Consider the following 27,054-nt stretch of genomic DNA (forward strand, 5'->3'; position numbering starts at 1 on the left):
ACCCCGAATACCGTCTCACTTCGACCACTGTTGTGCAGTGACCGCGCCAAACCGGAAATCCACACAATATGAATGGTTTTATTAGCATTCAGCATTCAGCGTGCTATATAAGAGATCTACATTTTCGGAGACCATTGTAATGCGTACAAATTTCATTAGTTCCCTACCGGAATCGAACCTGGGTCCTCCTGCTAGAAATGTGCGTGCGGTAGCTACTACACTAGCGGGGAGATTGGATAAGTTTGGTTTGATTTCAGTTGCATACATATCATAAACCGAGATCTTTCAGTTTAACGTCCCACGATTTGTCCTTTAGTCTAAGGGAGGTGGATGATTTAGGCAAGTGAATAATGATGGAAGAATTAGTGGAATGAGAATGTGTAAGGATACACAACTTTCCTGAGAAAACCCACGGACGTAATGATGTGCACCATACTTCTCCGGGGATTGAACCAGGAAGCCCATGCACCAGAAGTAAATGTTCTACCACTCATCCATAATGGCCACTGCATAAATATCATGTTCTATCGAAACGGATAATTTGACACATTAATATTTAACAGTTTCGATCAACGTAAAGGATACACGAGTGCACTGGTGATTAGACAAGTTGTCATTTCAGGATTCACTCAGTCATTTCGTTTAAGTGCTATTACAAATGTTGACACCAGAAACACAAATTAACCCTACAAATAATAACTGTTCTATCTTATAGCACTATACTCAGGGTCACCAATAGGACTTCATGTATTTTTAAAAAAATCATACCCATCGAGACTCCAGCATGTCAGAACGAGTGTCCTACATTCATAGAGAAAGAATAAATAACTAAGACATTTTAATAATTTTTTCTTTAATTTCTCATAAACACAGAAAATACATATCTTTGTTTAAGAAAAATTGGCTTATGGCCCTTATCAATGTTTTAAGAAAATATGATCAGAGGCGTAGTTTGGATTATAAGAGAATAAAATAAAAAGAGATAAAATAACTAAGACATTTTAATATTTTTTTCTTTAATTTCTCATAAACACAGAAGACACATATCTTTGTTTTAGAAAAATAGGTTTATGGCCCTTATCAATGTTTTAAGAAAATATGATCAGAGACGTAATTTGGATAATAAGCCATAAACGTGGATGAAGAATGGATGAAGAAGAATTTCGACGTGATTGTCGGTCGAGACAAGGCTCTCCACAAATGCACTCATAGTCTATATCTAATTTCCAATCTTTTAGTAAATCCAGGTGCTGTTCGCAACCATAATATCCTTCCATGTAGTTAAAAAATAAGTCTATGGTCCTAAGCATGTATCTGGAAAATAGTAGAAAAATAAAACGTTTTAATTCCTGCTTTTAATGGGATTTCAATCTAAGATAAGGCTAAAATACTAGCCTTTCATTATTATTATTATTACTAGTAGTAGTAGTACTAGAGGGGGAGGGTAAGTCAATAAGTAACCACAATACTTTTCTATTTCATTTCATGTTGGGTCTACGGCTCGTCATACGTTGGGTGTCACTGTTGACTTTGCGTGTGGTAGGTTACAGCGTATATAACGTTCGTCCGCTTTGCGCTGTTACGAAGTAAAGATGGCAGCGCCAGTCTCTGTGCGCACAAAAGAACAGCGTTTTTTGTGTGTGTCTGTGTGGTCTTAAGATGTACCCGGAGCGAAAATTCATAAAAGACGTTCATACAATGTATAGCCGACACGCAGATTATTCATCGTTCTTCCTATGACATCATGCATAATAGGGTCAACTTTCGTAAAGTCTGTGCGAGATGGGTTCCGAAGAAAACTCGATGAAAGGCAGAAGCGAAACCGTGTAGATATACGTAATCTTTGAACCAGAAAGGAAATGCCAGAACGTGAAATGGAAACACCAAATATTCCACCAAAAAGAAATTCAAAAGTTAATCTTTTTCAGGGAAAGTCGTGCTCACAGTGTTTTCAGACTCACAAGGGCCATTCCTAGAACATTACTGGAAAAGAGGTCAACAATAAACAGTAAGAGGTTCAGTGATACGCTGGTAAGAAAGTTAAAGCCAGCGATTCGTAATAAACGCAGAGGGCGATTATCGGAAGGTATTCTGGATGTTGCATGACAATGCACATCCACGTTCCACTGGAGACACCGCTCAAATTCTTCAGACACTATGGTTCGAGGTGTTAGACAATCCTAACTACAATCTCGATCTCGTCCTATCGTATTATAATCTGTTTGGTCCACTTACAAATGTTCTCACAGGTTGTCGATTCAGCTTCGACCAGCAAATGAAGATAGCATACGTCCCTTGCTGCGCAACCAAAAACTTTTTTTTTTTTTTTTTTTGCAGAGGCTGTCGGAAAGCTTGTGCAACGATGAATGAAGGGCATTCAAACCAGGGTGATTATGTTCAAAAATGTTATGAATAGAAACATTCTACTCTTATAGTAATAAATAATAAGAATTGATTGGCGATACATATTGACTTTCCTCGTATTATTATTCCGGGAGAAGATGGGAATATGGAGCAGGGTAATAATATTAAATTCACTATAATTTTCTATTCACAGTTGATACCTCACGTTAGCAGCTAGAAAAACTTGTAAAATACTCACAATGGCTTGCCAGAACGTGTTCGACGCATGTTTTTAAACGTCATGTTCGTAAGTAACCACGGCATATTTTCGACTATTAAGCAATTGTTCTAAAGTAAGAATTGTACACTTCGCATTAAAAAAATACGACATCAAACATCACACAGCTAGGCTACCCAAATGAAACCTTATCTCAGAGGTAAACATAGCCCTTCGGTCTTATCCCTTCGTCTTTTGCATAATAAAATCAGCGAACAATATGAGCACAATTTTGTAGACAAGATAAACATATACGAGGATAGGTTGATAACTTTTCAGCCTATCCAAGTTCAAACAAAACTAGATATATAAGTTATACTCGTTTATGAGACTTATAACTTGTGAAGCTACTGTGCAAAATTTGAATTGACTAAACCAATTTTAAATGTGAATTTTTCAGATCTAAAGTGAGGACGTCAGCCCACGTCCCAGAAATTAGTGAATTTGAACACAGTACATTCATCAAGTACTTCTTTCTAAAGAGACTCTGGCCGAAGGAGATCCACAACGACCTCGTCACGACATTGGGGGACAAGGCACCATCGTACCAGGTATGCCACTGTGAAGAAATGGGCAGCAAACTTCAAACGTAAGCAGTTTGGTCTGAACGATGATCCAAGGTGTGGCAGACCAATTTCAGTGAGGGGGCCGCTGTGGGTCAGTGGTAGAGTGTTCACTTCTGGTGCATGGGGTCCCGAGTTCAAACCCTGCTCCCGCCAAGTGAACTTTGTGGTGGACAAACACCGTGTGCGTGGATTTCCTCGGAGTTCTTCCGTTTCCTCCCACTTTCTTCATTCCACCATTTCATTCATTTCATCAGCACCGTCTCCTTTAGCCTAGACGCATAACCGTGGGACGTAAACCTCAAAGATTTCATTTCATTTTTTCAATTTCAGTGATCTTCATTCTCGACAATCGCCGAAACCCGCTCAAACAGATAGAGGACACATTGAGCATTAGTGATGAACGGGCGTGGAAAGTTATCCAGGAAGACTTGGGTATGAGGAAGGTAGCGGCAAAATTGATTATGAAACTTTTGAACGCAGATCAGAAGCGTGAACGGGTGGGGGCAACTAAGGCAGTTCTATCCCAATTCCAATCGAATAAGGCCAATTTTTTGCAATGGCTGGTAATAGTGGACGAAACCTGATTATACTTCTACGATCCCACGACGAAACAGCAATCGGCGGAATGGCGCCACAGCGGTTCTCCACGTCCGAAGAAGGCTAGGACACAGCGCTCCTGTGCTAAGGTCCATGCTACGGTCTTCTGGGATTGTGAAGGAATTATACTGCTGGATTATCTGAAATTGGGTGAAACCAGCAATGCAACTTATTATACATCTTATCTGAACAATACCGAAAGCAATACTAAAGGAGAAAAGACGTGGAACGCTGTCAAAAATGGGTAATCTTCCTCCAGGACAATTCACTCTCACACAAGGCACGTCTGACATTGCAAAAATTGGAGGACGTACGGTTTCAAATACAGGAACATCCACCTTATTCGCCTTATTCCATCAGACTTTTATCTCTTTCTTAAATTGAAAATGTTTTTAAAGGGAACGCATTTCAATGGCGTCGATTACGTCATTTTTCAAACAAAGGCCTGGTTTCCAGAGCATTCATCCGACTTCTATTTGTCTGGCCTGCAAGTACTGAAGCAGCGATGTGAAAGTGCATTGCATTACAAGGGGAATATGTTGAATAAAAATCAAGCTTTGTTTCCTATCTACTTGTTTTCTTGGTGAGGCTGAGAACTTATCAACCCACCCTCGTATTAGTGTCGATAAAATGAAAGAATAAAAGCGAGATTCATAAGTTGATGAAGAGAGAAGTGTAAACATACACAATGAAAAATTGAAACCGATTTATGTCTGTTAGAGAGAAGCAAAGAAAAATGAAACACAGAAAACGGGTGAGAAGAACAAGAAAAAAAGAAAATGGAGCACAGATAAAAATATGGAATTTAAACGTAATAGTAAATGAACCTTATATTATAAAGTTCCATTTCCATAGATCCAACAGCACAGGGGCGGATCAAGGACCGACTTCTGGGGGGGCGGTGAGTTGTCATACTGCTACTTTTAAGGGCTCCAAACATTGGGATGGGTTTTATTTATATATATAAAATAAGAAAGTTTCCTCTTCTGGGAAGGGCGGTCGCCCCGATCGCCCCCTTCCTGAATCCGCCCCTGCAACAGCAATACATAAGCAACGTTTGGACATCGTATTGTTTCAGGGCCATTAGAATATATAGCAGATGCTTGAATAATTCACTAAGTCAAGTTCAAAATTAAGACTAACTTGGTGGTGAAATTAAATACTCAATTTCCAGTGGAACAGTATAGAGTTATGACACACATCTAGGATAATGTCAAAAGGTTAGCACACATGCTTTGTTTGCGCGTGGTTCGGTTGCAAATTGCTAATGCAAACGGAGCAAAAAATGAATGAATGCCATTTTGCCACACATGTTTATCACATAGAGCCAATGTTAGAAGTCAAACTTTATCATAATAAAAATTTACAAATATTCAAAAGTAAACGCAGATGTCCCTTACACACGTAGCACATTTCGCATGTTTCGCGCTGCAAACGTGGATAAATCATATTGAAATAGATGGTACAACAAGCTACACTTTCGCGGAAAAGAGACATAGAAGGATGAATCTAATTCTAAGGTACTTTTGGGAGTACGAATCCACACGTACGTGGTTTTCATCACAATTATTTCCACATTTACACCTTCCCTGAAATCAGGAAAGAAGAAGTGCATAATATAATGGGATCAGAACTGAATTTGAATACATTGAGTTCAACTAAGCGTAATTCTCAGAGCCTAGCAGTTTCTGACATGCAATTACCGTATTTTTGTTGTCCATGAGTATAAGTTCAAACCCCATACATTCAGCCTTTTCTTTTCTTTTTTAAAACCATTTTTCCAGTTACTACGGAACGTTCAAGGTTTGTTATTTACCAATTGCAAATGGCTTTATAATAAAAATAAGAGGAATTACGATGGCATTTATTTGGGTATTTATTTAAACTGCAGAAAAGAATAAAAACAATACGCAAAGATAAATTTTATTTCCAGCCAAGCTTCCAAAGCATGTTAAGAACCACTGTGTTCAATAGTTCCCAACGGACTTGAATACATGTTCACGCGCATCAAGACGCAAATAAATATTGTGTATGACGCTGTACACAAGCTTATTCGGCAAAAACATGTGTGAGTGTAAAGACATGCCGAAGATACATCGCGATCGAGGTCAAGGTTTAAGTCGCGGTCGCTACCTCGATGTCTAGGTCTAGATGGATGAAGGGCGCACGTAGCGAGGAGGTTGCACCCGAGATGTAAGTTCTCAGTTTGAAGAGAAACATTACTGTGACGCGTGTGAAATTATTCCAAAAATAAACACTGCAAAACGACATTTCGAATTTAAAAGGACCAAACAGTTTATAAATAGAGATAGACGCGAGACGAGACACGAGAAATGCTAAAGTCTCGTCTCTTGTTTCGCAAAAATATTTGAGTCTCATCTCTTGTCCATCTCTATCAATAAACCAAAGACTTTTACATTGTTTCAATTTTCTGTAAAGAAATGTCATCTTTCAGCACTTAGGCGAGAAATAATTTCCCAGTATTTTTTCTAAAAAGAGGTATGTCTTCAGGTTTCGATTTGGAGGCGGTATTAACTTCTGCAAATGAAGTTTCGTTATTGCAATTCCATTATTTCCTATGGATACGTGCCTGTTTTTACAGACATTTCTTTACATCAGTAACGAATTTAGAAGAAACCCTTTTTTATTAATCTCGGAATTGAGGGGGATGAAGTTTTTAAGCATAGATATGACTAAAAGTAGCTTCTTTTTTTCTTTAGAAATTCGCCAATTTATGAACTTCAGCCTCCTTGTAACCGCCACTATTTTATATAATAATAATAATCTACAGTATAATTCTCAAATAAATATGAATAACTTCCTTCCATTCTCTACTTTTATCCATTCTCTATTTTCTTCCATTCTCTATTTAAAACGTGTCTATTATGATGTTGTTTGAGTTTCGTATCCCATATTACTGGAACATTCCTCACTAGTTCTATTAATATGTCTTTCATAATCAAATTTAATAGTGCAGCAAAACCTCCCGAGCATAGACACACACAATCCTATGCAGACGAAATTCTAAATAAATGAAGGCTTTATTCCGTGTAGCGCTTCAGGGAGAACGAATGAGAACACGAGCCACAGCCATGCTTCCGCTAAAAATCGATGTAAAAACAAACTCAGTTGTTTATCATCGCGACCACTAATTCACTCTCGCGGTCAATCTCTAGGTGGCGATGTAGCGTACATCTTCGGCATGCGCTCACCCATTTGAATCCATGTGTTCGTGCTAGTATCGAGAGTACGTCCGCGACTTAAACCTCGACCTCGATCGCAGTTCTCTTCGGTATGCTTCTACAATAATAGTGCTATGGAAGAGAAAATGGGACAAGATCCTAATCTGCAAAAATTCATTCGAGAGTTTGACGCTGTGTAACGTGTGTGTGCTTAGCATCGCAAGTATAGGAGAATACTGATATTATTGCTTATTGAAGAGGTAACTATGGTGTAGAGATGAAAGTTTTGTTATTATTATTATTATTATTATTATTATTATTATTATTATTATTATTATTATTATTATTATTATTATTATTATTATTATTACATTTTAAGTATACTTTTGCACTTACACGGCCCAATTACTGCATGAATATATTATTATTTCTGTAATTATTGCTGAATCCTGTGTTATTTCGTTTATCAGTGGACACTAATTTGTCTACAGGACGTCAAATAAATGCTTTTTGTCGTGCACTTCGTTACGCATCTAACTTCGCAGACTCTAACCAAATCTAGATAATTTTGTTTCATTTTCTCTTAAGGATTTTCTAATATCCCTTCCTCTAACATTGCAATTTACGTAATTGCATGTCCCTATCCTAAACCGTTTGTTTTTGCATGTCTTTGCTTTGCTATCTATCTTTTCCACATTGTTTCTCGTCTAATAGCCTTCCAAGCTATCTTTCTCCTGGAGATTCAAATGGGGATGTTTTACCTCAGAAACTATATTTTGACCTGCGAAAGACTATTGTACCTATGTTAACCTTCTGTTGTTAGTAAACTAGGGAAAATAGAGTTAGGGTTTCCCATTGCGTTATACCCTGCATTACTCCAGCCGTTAAAGTCACTCTAACCACACCTGGGACTAGTGTCCAAGTTGCCGTACCAATCCGCCAACTTGGCTACTATAAAACTGCTGCCTTCTTCCGGAACATTTTTCGTGTGGGATAAGTGTCTTGGTAGAGCTGATGTTTTTCGCGAAGGATTATGTAATGTCTACAGTTAAACACAAAATAGATATTGTCACTGTGTGAGAATATTCTAGAGGCAATTAAGTTGGCGGCTTGGTTCAATCAACGGAATAGTGAACAAAAGCGTGTACCACAACACTTAAGTAAGGGCTGCAATTCTGTTGGATTGGCGGATTTTTAAGCGTAACTTTACACTATAACAATATACTGTAAAAGTATTGTTATAGTACTTGTTTGGAGAGCAAAGAAGAGACCTACTTCATAGTATACGCTCACCAATGATAATATGTGTACATATGTGTATATGTATATTGCGAAATAAAATTAAAATCAAACCTGCATTCATTTTCTCCTTTCTCATGAGGTCCCATGTTTTTTACTGCGTGATATAGAGCTGTCATTCCGTAACTTGCTACACAACCTATAGCAGATGAAAACTCTGAAAGAAAGGATGAATCGCTTATAGTATATTATCATACACATTTTATGACCAAGAGAAACAAGTAAATCCTAAATATTCAAAAACTTAAAAATTAAAATATCTCTAAACAGAAACGGATGTTTAAGAGATGGAAATATTGAATGTTATATGTGATTCAATAATTCCTCCACATTGTCCACTTTATACTTGGTAAATTGTCATTCTAATTTACTTAATTCTAAAAAGTGTGACCTAGATTTAATTCCCCACTTAAAACTATTTCATTAATATTTTTTATTGAAGTCGATAGTTCTTTCCAGTGGCGTATTCAGGGGGTGGCTATCGGGCTCAATGCCCTTGAAATAAATAAATTTATATATAGTAGGTATAATAACTATATACCTACATAGACCAGTATATATATATATACGCACTCAGGTGTATGTGAATAGCCCCGTCCCCCCCGAAAAAATCCTGTATACGCCACTGGTTGTTTCACTTGTGCTGCAATTTATGCAAATATATAATAGAGGAAAAGTAATAGACCGTCGAGGAATAAACGCATACTGATTGTCAGATTTACCATTCATTCTGCTATCTGAATTGACTTTGTACCCTGTTTCATCCATAAAAAGAAAGAAAACGCAAGTCTTTGTTTCTGTTGGTTAAGTCAGTGATACTCGTACATTCCGAGATCACCCTCAAGTATAGCAATTAAACTACGAATTTCACCTGATTTCTAACATTTTTGATAATAAATAATATTACTAAACGATTGTTTTGAAGAGATCCAATTGCAAATTAACATTATTAATATGAAAATGAAGTTAATTGGGCAAAAAATCAGACAACATTGTAGGGTATGACGATATTTCTTTGCTACATAAACAAACAAACATTAATTTTCTATTTAGTGACAATGTAGGCTGCTCAACGTCTCTGACTCGTTTTATCTTAGCTATAACACCTCGTATGTCGACAAATAAAGGTTGCAGAGAAGGTAATTTTACAAGATCAATAATGCTATAACATAATTTCTTGTAGACTTGGTAGAGACTAAAATTCTTGTGTATAAAATAAGGAAGTAGAGATTTGTTTTCCGAATTCTATACTGAAAATATAATTATAACTAATGCAACATTTTTGATTTGCGGTTTTTAACTATGGTGGTTAACTCTACAATTTAACTTTCTTCGAAACTGTAACTTATAGGCCTACCAAAATTTGCATCACTATTTTCCATTCCATTGATTTATCGACACAGAAATAGAAGTTTACTATTGCACCATATCCTCTGCTCATTCTGTTAAGCCAGGAATGATGCTGCCCTCCACCCGAACATTAGCAAGAATTCTCAAAACTGGTTGTAATAATTCCTTTTATACTTCACAAATATTATCCATACATGATGATAGGATTCGTTTTCCTCAAAATGATCTACGAAATATATTTTACTGAAGCTATTTCCTTTGATAGTGTTTCTCCAGAAAATCTGCAATGATTTTCATGTCTCATAATGAAGTATATTCCTAAAATATTATAGTATAAACTTTTTCCTAAGAAAACTTCATAAAGCGCTACCATCTGTAAACTCTTTCTTACACTTATTCTCAAAACTATTTGGAACAATTTATTTATCTTCCGTAAATAAATATGTAGTTACCCATATTCGAACGTCATTAATCTTCCTGATAAAGTTTCTGAGAAGGAATTTATTAAATATTTAATGTACTTTTGGTTCTTAACGAATCTCCTCTATATTGTGAGGCGGTTTCTCCTTAAAATAAAACACTACCGCTTTAAATTTAACTATACTCATCACCAATACCACTTTTGGTCCAGCACTGATTATAGTTTCTAACTAATACCACAACATTGAATATGATTGGCGCACCCTGGATTATAAGTTAAGTAAAATTCGATCTGATCATTTCCCTGAACAAGAGATCTAACGATCTCGTTCGTTTCTTGAAGAAGCATTTCGTCACAACCTTTATGATATACCGTAATCAGTCTACTTTGAGTGGCAAACGAACTAACGAAAATGTTATGGTTGACGGGCGTGTTCTGATAAAGTCCGTCGAGAATGAACACAAGAAAAGAAAGAGAGAATGTTGGTTACAAAATTGTAAATAATTTCAACACAAATATATCACCAGATTCAAATGAAATTTGCTGTACAGAAATAGTGTATATGACGAACATGTGAACATAAATTCAATATCCAGGACGCTTGCGACCGTACGATCGTAGTGAGTGTTGTGTGTAGTCACCTGTAGTTTAAAGATCGTCAAAAATATTCAGCATACGCCACTAGAATGGTGATAAGGAGGTGAAATATTGTGTAATACAAGAAGAGATATTATGTGTTATAAGGTATTATAGGTGTTATCAGAAGACAGATGTCAAGAAGTTATATTATGATATATAAATATATTTAAATCATGAGAAAGACATGCCTTAAAAGATGCCACAACCTCACTCATATTCATAAAATTGAAATTTCATCTTAGTTAGATTGACTATGATAGATGTAATTTAATACAATTTCTTGTTACCATGATCTACCTCCAATTATTCGTTGAGTCATGCAATTGACACCATGCACCATAAACATGCGAAAGACGGAACATTGTAATTGGAAGAATAATGTCAAACGTGCTTTTCAACACACGCTTGTGTAGGGGGAGTCGCAAAGCATAACCTGATTTTATACGAGGCTTTACTTTATCCCAAGTGTTACCTAAATTAAGATTATGTTTAATCATTTTCAGAATTTTCCTATTTGTCTTGAAAATATTCTGCCAAACAAAGCACTCTCAGAAAACGTTTCTCGGTGTTCCTTTTATTCCAGATTCAAGGATTAGTTATGAAAGGAAATCTCACATTTCAATGATCCGGAAATTTGCAGCTGTCCTTCGAAATTCGCACTCTGATTGGCTTTTGGTCTATTGGTTGAAACGTCATCTATCTTGTAGACAGTTTAATATGCATAAATCTTTGGCAAATGTGAATATTCGTGCATATGATGTTTAGAACTTCTGTATTATCACTTGTCATCTATCAGTGATCGTTGAGTGACATATTGTGCACTCTTTGTTAACAATGTATTCTGTGCGGACATGCTTTTATCGTTCACTTTGTCTTGTTCCAGTCTTTTAAGCTCAGATTCCTACTTAGCACATCTGAGAGTGTCAGAACTGAGATACTGCAACGAGTTTCTCTACTATCATATGTTCCTGTTGCTTTCTACACACCTTTTTATCACATATTTAATGATCACATGGTGTTCAACATTTAAATTTAATTGAAAATAAAGAAAACGGGTCTATACTTCAATTGTACAGCAGAAATTATCTATAATTTCAGCTGTTGTTTACTATTCAACAGTATTATAGAAAGTTTTAGAGTACGTTTGTTTTATCTTGGCATACTTCGCGTCTAAAGGATTGATCTGTCTGCAAAGCATTGTTGCCACGCCATGGTTAAGGCGACAGTTACAATACGCTAGGAAACACCACACTACTGACAAATCACTGTAACACACTTGTGACAAGTGTGGCAACTGAGCACTTCAAATACCCGCCAAATAATAGGACTAGCTCAGGAGAGTAATGCTCCCGGAAGTAGGAACGAAAAACACAGTTCAGATTGGTTGGCGTTATCTATGTCTTGCCATGTTGCATTCAAATAGCAGAATTCAGAGGATTGTTGTTGTCGGTGCTCGTGACCGAGCGCTATATACTAATAATGAAAATCTCTTTAGGCGTGAGTTCAAACCCGGCCCGAGGAAAGTTTTTTACATTTTTTTAAACATTTTTATAACACTTTTTAAATTAAAATAATACGAAAATAATACTCAAAAATGTGATTTACTTACTTTTGTGCAGATAAGTAGTAGTAGTAGTAGTAGTAATAGGAACGGGTTAGAAGCCCCGCAGGGCTCGTTTTGTTGCCCTTGTACTCCATGATATAAGGCTCGTTTTGTTCCCCTTGTACTAAATGATATAGATTTTATGACCAACTTAAAACAACTGACTAGGATAGCGCGTAAAACAGCTGGCTAGAGTAGCGCGCGAAAAAACGTACTTCCGGGAGTATTACTCTTCCGAGCGGGTCGTCAAATAATAGTGACCTTATTCGATGGCTGGCTGACAACTAACGTAACCTACACGACAAAATCAATAAGACAGCTATTGGATTAAAACGTTCACCGTGAGTGGTAGCAGAAAATACTTTAAAGACCAACCAAGTGCACTGGCGGAAATGTACCAAGATAAAACAAACGTACTCTAATAACAGAGGATTGCAAGTGATGGCGTAATCGGCTTGAAACTAATGCCTCACATGTAGGTCACTTAGAAGATATTTAATATTTGTTTAAAGAGAATATTTTCTGAAGGGACACATATACCATTTTATTGTTTCTATTGTAATATTCTTCTATTTAAGGTATATAAACGCTATTCTCAAACAATGAAATTCTCTTATTTGAATGGTCAACGTGTGCCAGTGGTGCACACTTATGGCTTTTAGAGTACACTGAAATCACGCCCAATAACCAAAATGAAAGGGAATGTAATGTAAAGTTTGTACTGTACTGTTAAGTAATAGTCAAAAGAGCATTTTTTGAACTATTAAATTATTTACAATATCTGAATATGAATCTCCTAAACTCTGAAAGGAGTTTCAGATAGAGGTGAGAAATATGAAAACTGTCAAAATTTTCCAAAAATATACTTCATTTCCTTGTACATTAAACGATCCAATTATGCCTGTTTTTCTTTTGTAATGAATCGAGGGACATACGATATTTAGTTCACAACACCTACCTTCAACACGTATTGTCTGACTTGTCATTGATCTTGTCGTGAGCTGTAAAATCAGACGGTTTAGCATTCCGAGTTGAAAACGTTATGTTAACTAGCATTCATGATTTCGGTATCAATAATACATATTTATAGCACGGCCAACAAGAGATGGTCTCTGACGTTTCATACCACATGCGGTGGGACATTGCAGCCCCTACTTTGATACCAGTGTTATCAACCACGATCAGACTGTCTTATATCATTAATTAAATTGCCACTACAGTTGCACCAAAAAAAAAAAAAAAAACTTGACACGCGAGTAGTGGCAATGTCACTGCGAGCTGTCAGAGACGTTCTCTTACTGGACGCACTTATATAAATGAAATGAAAATTTTAATTACTTTTTTTGTTATCGCATATATAACCAATTGAGATGTTCTGAACTTTTTCTTGTGTTGATTTATCCTGATGGCCTGGATGCTGGCATATAAGTACTGCCGTAATCAAGTGATTTGTGCAGTTAAGAAACTCGTCTCTTTTCCTGTAACGCAAACAAAAAACAATTATTATTCAAGTATCAAGGAAACCACTTTGTTGCTGACAATTATCGTATTACACCATGGGCTTACATTCTGCCAAATACCACGGAAAATATTTTTCTTGTTCGATTTCTTAAAAAGGAAGGCAAGGACAAAAGAGTTTAAATAAAAGCTCGGACAAGGCATACGATTTATGCAAATGAACATCAGTTGTTTAACTACGTAAAGATTTAAACGTGTCAACATTTTCATTTCTTTTAACTAAGCTTTTGTTTAACTAAGCTTTTGATACCTGTTTCAAACTGGTAAAATGAAAAAATGAAACTTGAAAATCAAATGACTATATTTAAATGAAATCGATACCAAACTTATTGTATCTGCAAGAAAAGAAAGTTAGTTACTCTATCAGGAGTTCTTTTGTGCGTATTCCGCTTTCTTTTATTTGGCTCCGACTTATAAATTTCATACATCATATAAACACTATATACTGATAACTTACTGTGTATCCGTGTCCATAATAATACGTTTCAGCGGTTTCCTAGAAAAAGAATGGTTCTATTGGAAGCCATATTTAGTCTATTTTTGTAGTTATGCTTTTGTACAATTCAGTTTTTGTTTTATACAGGGTGTTTCAAAAGAACGTCGACAGCGTTTGGGAGGTGATTCCTGACACAAAGATAAGACAAAAAGTATAGACCAACCTGGGAGCACAAATGTTTTTCTTTCGGAGTTATAGACTGGCCAAAACATTAAAAAAATGAACTTCAAAAGATCCACAGTTCCAAAATTACGGGACCCTTCGTAGTCGGGTCAAAACTTCACTTAGGAAGTAATATGTGCGCTATCCAAAAATCCATATCGTAAGGTACTTACGCAACAATTTTTATAGAAGGAGTTTGGCTACAGGCATATAATTTTAGGTATTCACAAACTACCTTTATAAAAGTTGTTGTGGAAGTACCATAGAATTCTCAAACATGGATATTTGTATAGAACACATAATGCTTCCTAAGTGAAGCCTTGACCGACTACGGTAGGTCCCATAGTTTAGGAGCTGTGGATCTTTAAAGTTCACTTTTTCATGTTTTCGGCAGCCTATAACTCCGAAAGGAAGCATTTGTGCATCCAGGTTGGTCTATACTTTTTGCCTTACCTTGCTGTCAGGAATCACCTCCCAAACGTTGTCCGTGTTGTTTTGAAACATATTGTATTTATTTCTATCATCCACTTCTTATCCCTGAAATTACGATTGCTTTGGGTTTTGTAATCAATAGCTATTTCATCAAAACCTTCTCTGGTTGTGACGCCATCTTTAGTTTAAACCATTCTCTTTATTTAGTTAAGTCTTGAAATTATATTACATCCTTTTTCTCCACTCTCTACCATAATATATCCTACATTTCTCTTTGCTGATTTTCACAGTGACTTTGAAACCTTACCATATATTTTAATAGTCGATGTTAGGTTTATTATTTCGGCATTCTCATTTTTAGGTTACTGGCTACTTTCGGGTACCTTTGTTTATGATCTATAAGTTCCACTTCATAATGAGAATTCAATGTTTATATTCGTTATCCCTGTTAAAGATTTTCCCGCACAAGATGCACTTTTCGTAGGCTTAAATTGCAATGCGTAATTTATTTAGTTATTTATACATTTATGTTAAACTGACAAAAATAAAGACACCGTACTCAAGATACTGGGAGCACGACCAACTAAGTAGTTTAAGAGAATGCGTTCTGTCATTCAGAAATGAACGTTGCTACTAACATCTCATATTATATGTAAACACATATTATTTTAACTCTGAAATAAGGCATAATATCGAAATAAAGGTAATTCATACTGAAGTTTTGTTTTAGTTTGAAGTTTGATTACGTGCTCTTCTCCAATTAACTTGTATAATCGCGTTATACGGCTTTACCCTCCTCTTGGAAAGTTATCATCAATAAAGATTCACAAGATACGGAAAATATAGCGTGATTTTTTAAAAAAATCACAGATTTCATTTGCGTTTAGAATTTCAAATTGAAGTCCGATTTTCATATGGTTTGTGGCAAATGATCAAGGAAGATGAGAGATTTATTGAACTATGTTAACTAGTTTAAATTCACCCGGGGTAATATCGACCACGCCTCAAGAAAAGCAGTAAATATTCGCCAGCGTACCTTACAATTGGAATAAGGTGCTGTGCGGTGTAGAGATTTGAGTTTTCTTCGTTAGATGGCAATCTCGCCAAGGTCAATAAGAAACAGGAAACTGGGCCGTTTTGTTGAGAATTGTGCTGTATAGTTCTGTGCTATTGTGTGAGTATGATCAGGACACAGTGAGAATAGTGTACTCTTTGAAACAACATGAGTTTATCGTTACAAGGTTTTGGAGAACGATTTTTGCTACGCGGAGGGCATTTAGAATGAAATTTGCTTCACATCCTGTTCCAGGCAGTAACAATATGGTCCCTAGGGAAGAAATAGGAAGAAACAGGATCGCTTCTGCGCGAGACAGGAGATTATCGACCCCTTCAGAAGGATGTTTGGAAGGCATCATTTATCGACCCATTAGGTCGCCCAAGAAATCCCTCCGTTGTTTGTCGGAGGAAACCGGCTATAATAGTAAGCATGTGATTTATGGGTGTTAGCACTATCACTTAATTTAAATTCTCACTAACACTTAATTTGTATTCTGGGCTTTTGCTTCAAAAGTACAAAATATGATTTCTATTGTAATTTACACTGGCATATATTTGCCGGCCTTTTTGAGGCGTGGTCGATATTACCCTGGATGAATTTAAACTAGTAAACACAGTCCCATAAATCTCTCATCCTTCCTTGATTATTTACCACAAACCACATGAAAATCGGACTTCAGTTAGAAATTCTAGACCCAAATGAATTCCGTGAGTTTTAAAAGAACCACCCTATATAATTACCTTGTGTACTATTGCTGGATAATAATCTAAATAGTTCATAAATATATATATATATATATATATATATATATATATATATATATATATATATATATATATATATATATATCTTTCATTTTCGTCTCAAATAGGTTTCAGAATAACGCCGTGAAGGAGCTGAACATACCGGACATATGGCCATTACTTGAAAAGACACTACGTTCCTGTTTGGACGAAACAACATTTCTCATACTTTCTTCATCCAAGTAGGTAACTACCAATTTCTTATCATATTTCCAGACTGATCGAAATAAGATTGCAATAAGTTGTCTTCATCGTTATTTTTCCTCGATGAAGACAGAAAAAAATATCCACAGTTGTTATGTCAGTACCTTCAGGTTTCATAGGGCACACCTCTTTACTTATAAATTTTATTTTAGAAGTGATGGTAAGATAATATTCCTGCTCTATCATATTGTGACATTATTCCTTCATATCCACAATTAATATAGTAATGTCTGGAATATTCGCATTATTTTCTTTTCGTTCTTACCTAGTGCCTTGAAGATTTTCGTATTGTTAAAAAATACCTATCTTTTTCCCCTTAACCCTTTGACTACCTACTGGATACATGTGTCCCATGCGAATAATTCAAACATCGTTGGGAATATGTATTTAGAAAATCCTGAAAAATACATGTTGTTCTCCCATCGAGTCAGATGTGACTAGAAGAGTGTTTAGTTTCCAAAATTGTGTACACATGTTTAGGAATACCCCACATTAAAGGAGACGTACATATAAAATAATTTTCACATTAGAAAAAAAATTGGTACTCAAAGGGTTAAGTAGTCCATTTGTATGTAATTCGGTTACCATATATGCTGATTTTCTAAACTAAATAAAGTGTTTCACCTGCGCTGACAAGCAAGTGAAACAGGAAAACTTATAATTCAAATTTATATTACACTTGCATAAGACGCATAATTTTGAACGCGTCACACATAGTATGGATTTTTATTAGCAACTTACCCACATATTTTATCAAGATAGGATTCTATTTTTGGCTCTTCTAGCCTAGAAATCGTCCCATTATATCTACTATAATGTTTCATTTTAGAACAAACAAGAAATTCACCCAATTTTACCTGTTGAGAGGAATGGAAGTAAATTAGTCTAAAACATGTTGCTCATGCTAAATTACAAATCACACAATATTAATATAAAACTTTATATTACATATTTATGTTAAGCCCCACAGGCAGCCATATAAGTTTAGGGAAGAAGGTATAAATATGTTATTGGATCATATGTCAATAAAGTTTCAAACAGCTAAACATCAACAATTACTACTATCTTGCATTCGTGATAACAACAATTCTCATTGAAGCCTCTACCCTAATTATCTCTAATGATATTAATAATAAATAATATTTATGAAATCTTTATAACATATGATTCACATAAAAGATACGAAGACGTTGTATGGGATAATAGAGAAGCTTCATTTAATGATATTCTATTTATTAAATATATTAAATATGTTCCAAGAAGTTCAGCGTTTTATCAGCGTAATTGGTTGACTAATTTTCTTTCTGATCCGTTTTTCTTCTGCAACAATTTATTTTTCATCAAATATTATTATGCTCTTTACTTTCCTTAAGCTGTACAAGAAAGTCAGGGTCCAATACTGTACTATTCTTATTAATTTAGAAATTGTAAAATGGAGAAACATTATTAAACCTCAGACGGCCAAGTGGGGTACCTAAGGTCCCTCAGATTATTGGTTTTTAATGCTAAACAATCGCCAAAAGTAGCAAAGTACTTATTTACAAATGATGGAAAGAAACCATTTTGTAAAGTAATGTAGAATTATGTAGAAATACAAATGAAATACTATTAATAAACCCTGAACCACCGTTTTTAATAGACTTTAGTCTGTCTCCTCTCTCTGTTTCGAATTTCTGAAGAGGTACTCAAACTTGTTTTGCATGTGAATTAACGCATGGAATTTCGAGAAATGGACAGGAAGAAAAATCGTATGTGGCAATGTTACATGCAAAATTATAAAGACAGGAAAGTGTCTTGCAAATATTGTGAACATACATATTTATGCGCAAATGTTGACAAAATGGTGTGACATGTGTGTTCTGGCAGTTACCCAACCTAATTTGTTTATAACATTTAAAAATTTAATATGTTTATAATATCAGTAGTAGAAGTTTAGACAATCCACTAACACGTAAATTTAAACCGTTTAGCGGTTTAAAAGTATGTGGACTTACCATTTTTAAATCATGTTTACTTTCATGGAACATATTGTAAATAAATATCCATTTTGCGTACTCTCTAAATATAATAAAATGTTAATAAAATAACATAACATCGTTCAGAATATACATTCTTGACTCCCCTGGGGATAACAGTAATAATATACTGTGATATAAAAACGAATTTAACTTTGAAATCATAATATAGTAATAGAATACAATTTTCTTTGTGATTGTACATAAATTCCCGGAAAATTCCCATTTTTGGGAATCTTCCAGGGAATATTACGGAAAATATCTTCCCTGGAATTTACCCATCACTATCCCCTACCTACACGCCACCTAAAATTTTGTATTCACTTTTGGTTATAGTGGGGGACCGTAGGTACCTCATTAGTATTATTGGTATTTATGATGAATTATTAAGCTGCTGTGAAAGGAATTATTTACATTACGAAGTAACTTGATTGGAGTCAGTTTCACAGTTCCCATCGGAACGTTTTCATAAAGAAACTTTACAAAAAAATAGTACTTCCATATGTTGTTTATCGCTTGCAAGTAACTCCAAATTTATCAAGGTAATAAATTTACCAATTTTTTTTACAAGTTTACATTTTAAGTCATGCACATATTACAATATTTTTTAATAAAAAAATTGACGTTACTGTATAATGAGCACGAGGTGCACGAACGCGCTTGGTGTAATAATCGGGAAGTTCAAGGTTCGAATTCCGGGATCGGTTATCATTACTGAGACTTTCCGTGTAGTCTTCAGTCTCACACAATAGAAACCAAGAAGATATATTTCATTAGAATTAGCAGTATACCCACATAAATAACTAAACAGTGGTGACTGATTATTCGTGTACGACAGGGATAAACAAACAGATAGATAGATAAACCAAACCACATGGCACAACAGCCCTAAAGAGCTAAGGATTGTCACTTTTTTTCGGGTTGGCACGTGGTCAGCGTACCGCTACTCCTAGGCTCTACCGACCGCAAACCGCGACGCTCTGCCGACTTCACTACACGCCAACCCAGACATATATATAGACAGATGTATGTTTGTATATATGTATGTATGGACGGAAGAACGTATAAATAAATAGGGAGACAGATCGATAATGTAAATCATAAATTGTTTGCATATAATATATATATGCATGTAGTAATATAGAAGTACTCTGGCGTATGTATATATATATATATATATATATATATATATATATATATATATATATATATATATATATTTATATATATATATATATATATATATATATATATATATATATATATATATATATATATAGAGAGAGAGAGAGAGAGAGAGAGAGAGGGTATCTCAAAATTCCCCTGACATAGGGTAACTCCGTTATTATCAGAGTTACAACAAACTGTACCAGGATAAGCCGTCTCCAAATACAATATTTTCAATCTAAAGTGAAGGAAGTCTTTTTTTAAATCGAACGAGCGGAATGGGTTGTATACTCTTTATGTGCCCAATCTTAAATAAAAATGCAACGTTGTCATTTACAATATGAAATGGGGGGCTTGCCATCGACACGTTACCGTAAAAGATAGTAACTTCATTCACTTATGTTGTGAATCTAGGTAAATGGCAACGTTGCATCTTCGTTTAACGTTGGTCTCATAAAGAGTATACAGCCCAAACAGGTCGTCCTATTTAAAAAGTTCCTTCACTTTAGATTGAAAACATCATATTTGGAGACGGGTTCTCCTCTTACATTTTGTTGTAACTCTGATAATAATACTTACTCTGTCAGTTGGACTTTTGAGACACGCTGTATATTAGAGTTATCAAAAGAGACATAGAAACGCCCTTCCTGAGGCTTTGATAGTATCTTTTATTGGAACATGCCTAAAATATGTGTCTGATGATGACACTGAAAAAAAAAATACACAGAAGGAAGTGAAACGAGCAAGGTGTTTCACGTGCGACAGAAACCAGGATACAAAGTCAAAGATTAAATGTGAAAGCTGTAAGGGATGGATATGAAGGAAGTACAGAAAAGACTGTAACAGCTGTGAAGTGTAACAACTGTGCATAAAATCTGAATGAAAAAAAGGATAAATTGCGAAGAAGATATGTAGCGAGATATACAACATTGATAGTAACACAAAAATATGTTACTAAAACTTTGGTAGGAAAGTAATGCTTGGAGTTCCATGTATATCTTAACAGTATAGTATCAAGTCAAAATGGACATTTAGACACAGCAACAGGAGTTCTGTAAAGAAAACAAGACAATAAGAACAAATTTAATACAATTTCTAATGGGGTCACTTAGGTCCCACTTCACCGTTTATGTCATAATTTGGAGCTTGGCTGTGCGAGGGTTAAACTAACCATATTGCTCTTCATTATTTAAATGATTATATCCAGGTAATCTAACAAAATCCGTTTTTAGAAAGAATTAAAATAAAAAAATACGGACCATTGTATTGAACTTTCTCGCTCTTCTTAGCGTTTAAGACGATAAAGGCATATAGTTCTCGTTGCAAGAAATCATGAAAGAAGAAGAACGGAAGGAAACCAAGTCTACGTACACGGGTAATCTAACACTGAAAATGATTTTTGAAGAAATGTAGGTGTAGTGCAGCACAACTGATTGTGAAACTCAATCGACATCTGCTAGGACCTGAATCTACAAACCCATTCAAACGAGAGATGCATCATCTTAAGCATTCACAGTGGGACTACATGAAAGAATATGCAGATGTCATAAAGTAGCAACTACCGATGATTAGAAGAGAGTAGTATTATCCGTTGAATCATCTTTCTCATTATGTGAAGTTTTGTGTATGGCGGATATCGAAAGATAAATGTTGCAGACTATCTGCTTTCAATACGTAAACATAGTTGGGGTTCTATATTCACGTGGGCAGCGATTTACAGTATTCCCTTGATACTGTTATTAATGATTCTGTTACGTTTGAAACAATAAGCTTCATTCTGGGACAAGGTGACCAGACGTCCCGTTTTAGCCGGGACAGTCCCTTATTTTCAACCGTTGTCCCATTTTTTCTGATTCTCAAACGGGACGCCTAAATGTCCCGTTTTTAAGCAAACATGACACAGGTGTCCCGTAATTATTATTCAAAATATAAATGGTCAATGGTAATTCTACACTCTTCCGTACCAACACTCATGATTGGGAAGTTTCAGCCGTGCCTACAACTTCTGAATATTCAAATGAGAATTGAATGTTATGTGGTTCAAGTGGGAATTGAATGGGAATTCTGAGTGTTGAAGTTGTTAAAAGTATTGTTGGGTAGTACTTAAGTTAGAAACGCTGTGTTATTATTCTTACTTGTGTATTTTATAAATTGAAAACACTGCTGAGTCCCAAAATGCAATGTGGAAGTCACCTCCCCATCCGTCGCCGATTCGTATGCGTCCCGTTTTTGAAAGTAAAAGTTCTGGTCACCTTGTTCTGGGATGCAGGTATTGTTGTCTCTAGCAAAGATATTGTTGAGAGTTGCGATGCATGATCAACTGTCTCATATCACAATGAAAATAATTGTTGGGTTACATGTTTCACTTTTGCCCAGAATACGATCTGTGGTACAAGATAAAGCCGTGTTATTACACAACAATATATGAAACGTCTTCTAGGAATTCCACTTGTATTAGGCTGCAATGGAGATAATCATTTAGAAGATAGTATTGAATGAGTGTAATGATGTCAAAGAAACGTAGGAAGTAAAATAAGTATTTAACAAATTATAATGGAATAATCGACGGATTTTAGTATAAGTTAATGAGCTATTGAAAACAACGAAGAGTTGCACAGTTCCAAAACCGTTTGGATTATCATAATCTGTTAACAGAATTGCATACAGACTAACATACTTTCTATATACTCTATATACATAAGGATGATTTTTATGCTTTTGGAAGTTGCACAAAAAAATACAAAGAACATTGAAGTATGAGGAGACACTTTTAAGAAGTAATGATGTTTAGGGAAGAGATTTGGTATTGACAACACTTAAACGTCATTTAATTTTCTTGTCGGCAATACCGAATAAAGTCATTCTACATTCATATGAATTCTAGTATATCATTTTAAGCAAATTCTAAATGCATGTTACATTTCTTTGCTGTAAAATGTAATTCTGAACATAAACGGAATTTTCTTCCTACAATACACAATTCTATTTTTACAGCATATTTATATTTGGAATTAAGGATTGAAAACTTTTGTAAAATTTAAGAGTTCAATAATAATTGATATCTAGAAGCACGAATAATTCATATGAGATTATCGATATGAGTGAATGTAACATATGTGATTGTAAAAATCACATAAAGACAAAAGAGAATTCCGTTCACAGAAGTCATAGGAATATTGAACCCGATTCTGTAGGTAGATTCGAATACTTCTACCATATAATTATCAACCACATTTCTCAACTCTCTTTTGAGGCCATATTATTTTTTGTTATAATTACGTACAAATAAGAACAAAATGATTAGAAAGAAAAACACAGAAACATCAGGCGTGTAACTGGCGATGAATCTAATCTCAGCTGAAATTTTGTATTGTACCTGTATTACAGATAAAAGATTTTAATATGGCCTTATATAGTTAATTATTTGCAAACTTATTTATCCAAATGTGTCTCTTAGTTTATGCATAAGATGCTATTACTCTGGTAAAGATAAACTCTGCAACCCGGAGAAGACCTGGATTTAATCCCCTGCCGTTCCACAAATGAGAAGTTCTTGGTAATCGAAACATTAAATAAGCAAATATCATAAATTAGACATGTAAAAAGTAGTACAAATAATTTATCATCATATTGTTAAATTGATTTCTTAACACAAAACAGGTTCTATAAAATTAAAACATCTAAGAAACTAAACAAAATACAAATCATGAAATATAAATGTTAACGATTCAAAAACGTTGTGAAGACCATTCTATATCGGCCATTAGTATATCACACTCTCTGCCAATTCCTCAAACTATACTAAATAAAATGAAATTCATTTTTGACTTCGTTCAAGTATGCTGGTCAGTGACATCCATTGGACGGATTTCATGCAGCCATCTGAGAACGGATGATTTCTAGAGTAAAACCCTCCAGCAAGACATCCTTGGACGAGCCAACGCAATCGTTTTGCGGAGGAATAGATTGTATCAGCACAGCACACTTTGATACCTCTTCTAGTTGTAGCTGATGGAATCTAATAAGAATAGTTTAAACAATGGTTTGTTTGAAACATATAACGAAGCGAAACGTGAGCTCATGGCTGAGGGCAGCTTAACTCGTGTTATTTAAGCAAAAAATACTGAACACAGGTGATGCTAACTGAATTGAGATCTGCTTTCGTTTGTGACTGACGAAACCCAACCATCATAATAATCCTAATTAATAGCATCCTTTAAAGCCCGGTTGCTGTTCTAGTACCTTAACGCTTTTTGATATTTTTGAGTAGCTGAATCCTCTTTGGTGAAAAATAGGAAAGGTCAAACCTTGGCAGGGTCAACAACCACAGTGTTACCCCAGAAACTCGTTGGAAACTAGGAGATGTCGAAAAAGTCTGAATAGCTCGATGGTGTTTAGCATGTTGATATCTGGTCTCGATGTTGGCGAAAGGTTTCATCGAGTACACCTCACATGCGAAATATCTCGCTTCAATGATGCCTGTAAGGGCGTGGCGATTATTTGAAGATTAGAGCAAGGCCCGCTTGGAAACACCAAAAAACGTCGACAAAATAGGAAATTATGACGTAATTGTTTTGAGACTTGGTATATGTAGGTTTAAAAGGTAGCTGAGTACGAATCTCTTATCAAATGTTTACAAATCCAAATGGCAGATCCAACATGGCGAACATAAATTACATAAACAAACTATTGATCTGAAAGTTGAAATATAGAGATATTCGACGTCGCTTTGCATGAATTCGTAACAAAAGTGTAAAATTCAAAATGGCGGATCCAATATGGCGGACAAAATGCAAAACAATTGCTGTGAAATTGGAAGCGGGTGATTAGAAGTTTTCGTGGTCGCGGAGTACGAATCTAAACTTAAAAGTGTGTGGTTTGATGGGGAAAAAATCGAAGGCGTTAAGACGTTCCCCTATTTAGGAAGTATAATATACTCGGACGGAAGAAGTGAAAAAGATGTAAGTTCCAGTATAGCGCAGACTAACAAGCATTCAATAGGAAAAGATGACTACTGACATCAAGAAATGTCTCATTGAACGTCCGTAACGATTTATTAAAACCCTTAGCGGAGCGTGGCACCTTACGGATCAGAGACGTGGACATTGAGAAATGCTCAAATATCCAAGCTGGAAGCATTTGAAATGTAGTGTTGGCGCAGAATGGTACGCACGTCATGGACTGAATGGAAAAGGAATGAAGACATTCTAAAGGAAGCTAATGAAGAACGACATATCATATATAATTGGAAAAAGAAGAAATAGCATGCTTGGCCATATTATTCGTCACTGATTAAATCCGATTGTTGCTGATAGAGGGAAAGGCAAAAGGAAAACCGGAAGAGGAAGACCAAGGATATAATATCTTGATGCAGTAACGAGGAAAGTATAAAACAGCTCTTCGAAGGGAGAGAAAAGTTTTTTTTTTTTTTAATTTCCATCTTACCCACCAACCTATGGTTGAGCTGAACAAGAAAAAGAGGTTTAGATGGCTCACACAGTGATTGGTATAATCTATATTATAAAATTGAAAGTGACTATGTTTGTGACTCTTAATCTCTTGAACTGCCTGACCAATTCTATCAAATTTTCAATGTAGATGCAGTTCTGGCCTGGGAATGTTTTTAGCTATTTACTTTGACGGTACTACTTAGGAGAGGGAAGGATAGAGACAGAAAAAATAAATAAAACTTAATAACTCTTGAACCACCCGACTGATCTTCATCAAATTTTCAATGTAGATGAGTTTCGGGACTGGGATGATTTTTATCATTTCAGTTTGACGGAGCTACGTAGGAGAGGGGGAAGGGGAGACATAAAAATCAACAAATATATAAATAAAAGTGACTGTGTTCGTGAATTAATTACTTTTGAACCACCCGATTGATCTCAATCACATTTTCAACATATATGAAATTCAAACATGGGAAGTTTTTTATCATTTAACTCTGACAGTAGATCTTAAGGAAGGGGGAGGGGAGGAGGGGAAATATATGAAAATGAATAAAACTTAACAACTCTTGAACTCCGACCGATCTCGATCAAACTTTCAATATAGACAAGGTTCTGGCCTGGGATGTTTTCTTCATTTCACTTTTACAGTGTACGAAGGGGAGGGAATGTCATAAAAGTAAAAATAAAAGTGACTGTCTTTGTATCTTCATCACGTTTAAACCACCCCACCGATCTTAACCAAATTTTCAACATAGATGAGGTTCAGATATGAGGTGCTTTTTATAATATCACTTTAACTGTAGAACTTAGGGGAGGGGGAGGAGATGGGGAGAAATATATAAAAATAAATAAAACTTAATAACTCTTGAACCACCGGACCGACCACGATCAAATTTTCATCCTATATGAAGTTTGAACAAGATATGATTTTTGTCATATCCCTTTGACGATGTAGCTTAAAGGAAGGAAAAGACATTTACAAATGATCGAAAATGACCGATATTAGTGTGGAATCTACAGTTTTTGAGGTCGCTGAGATGAACAGTAACATTTCTGATGCCATTTAAATTCAAATTCAGCCCCGCAAAAATTGTGAGAAGGGAGGGGGATATATATATTATATATATTATATATATATATATATATATATATATATATATATATATATATATATATATATATATATATATAATGAGAATGACCAATATCAGTGTCGAATTCATACCTCGGGGTCACTGAGATGAACAATGACACTTCTGGTGCCGTGCCCCGCAACATGGGGAGGAGAGGGTGTATATAAAAATCACCAAACCAATAAGAAACCACCAAACCAATCAAAATATAAAAATGACCAATATCAAGGATCGCTTTGGAAATAATAAAAAGTGACTGACTAACGAAACATATTACTATTTTTTTCTTAATTTAACCCACCGAAGCGGGTAATTGATGCTAGTCAATTAATAACTT

General features: G+C 35.3%; 1 protein-coding gene across 1 annotated transcript in view; it reads right to left on the bottom strand.

Annotated features, from left to right (window-relative positions):
- Positions 1-836: 836 nt before the first annotated feature.
- Positions 837-27,054, bottom strand: part of LOC145685836 (uncharacterized) — a 74,899-nt gene continuing 48,681 nt past the window's right edge. The window contains exons 3-6 of the mRNA XM_081758432.1: positions 17,691-17,806; positions 13,616-13,755; positions 8,319-8,421; positions 837-1,314 (exon numbers count right to left, since the gene is read on the bottom strand). Of these exons, the coding sequence (XP_081614558.1) occupies positions 1,089-1,314; positions 8,319-8,421; positions 13,616-13,755; positions 17,691-17,806 (585 nt within the window). The 3' untranslated portion in view covers positions 837-1,088. The remainder of the gene's footprint in view (positions 1,315-8,318; positions 8,422-13,615; positions 13,756-17,690; positions 17,807-27,054) is intronic.

Source organism: Thermobia domestica, chromosome 5 (assembly GCF_964235325.1).
Source record: "Thermobia domestica chromosome 5, izTheDome1.hap1.1, whole genome shotgun sequence".
Lineage (NCBI taxonomy): Eukaryota > Metazoa > Arthropoda > Insecta > Zygentoma > Lepismatidae > Thermobia > Thermobia domestica.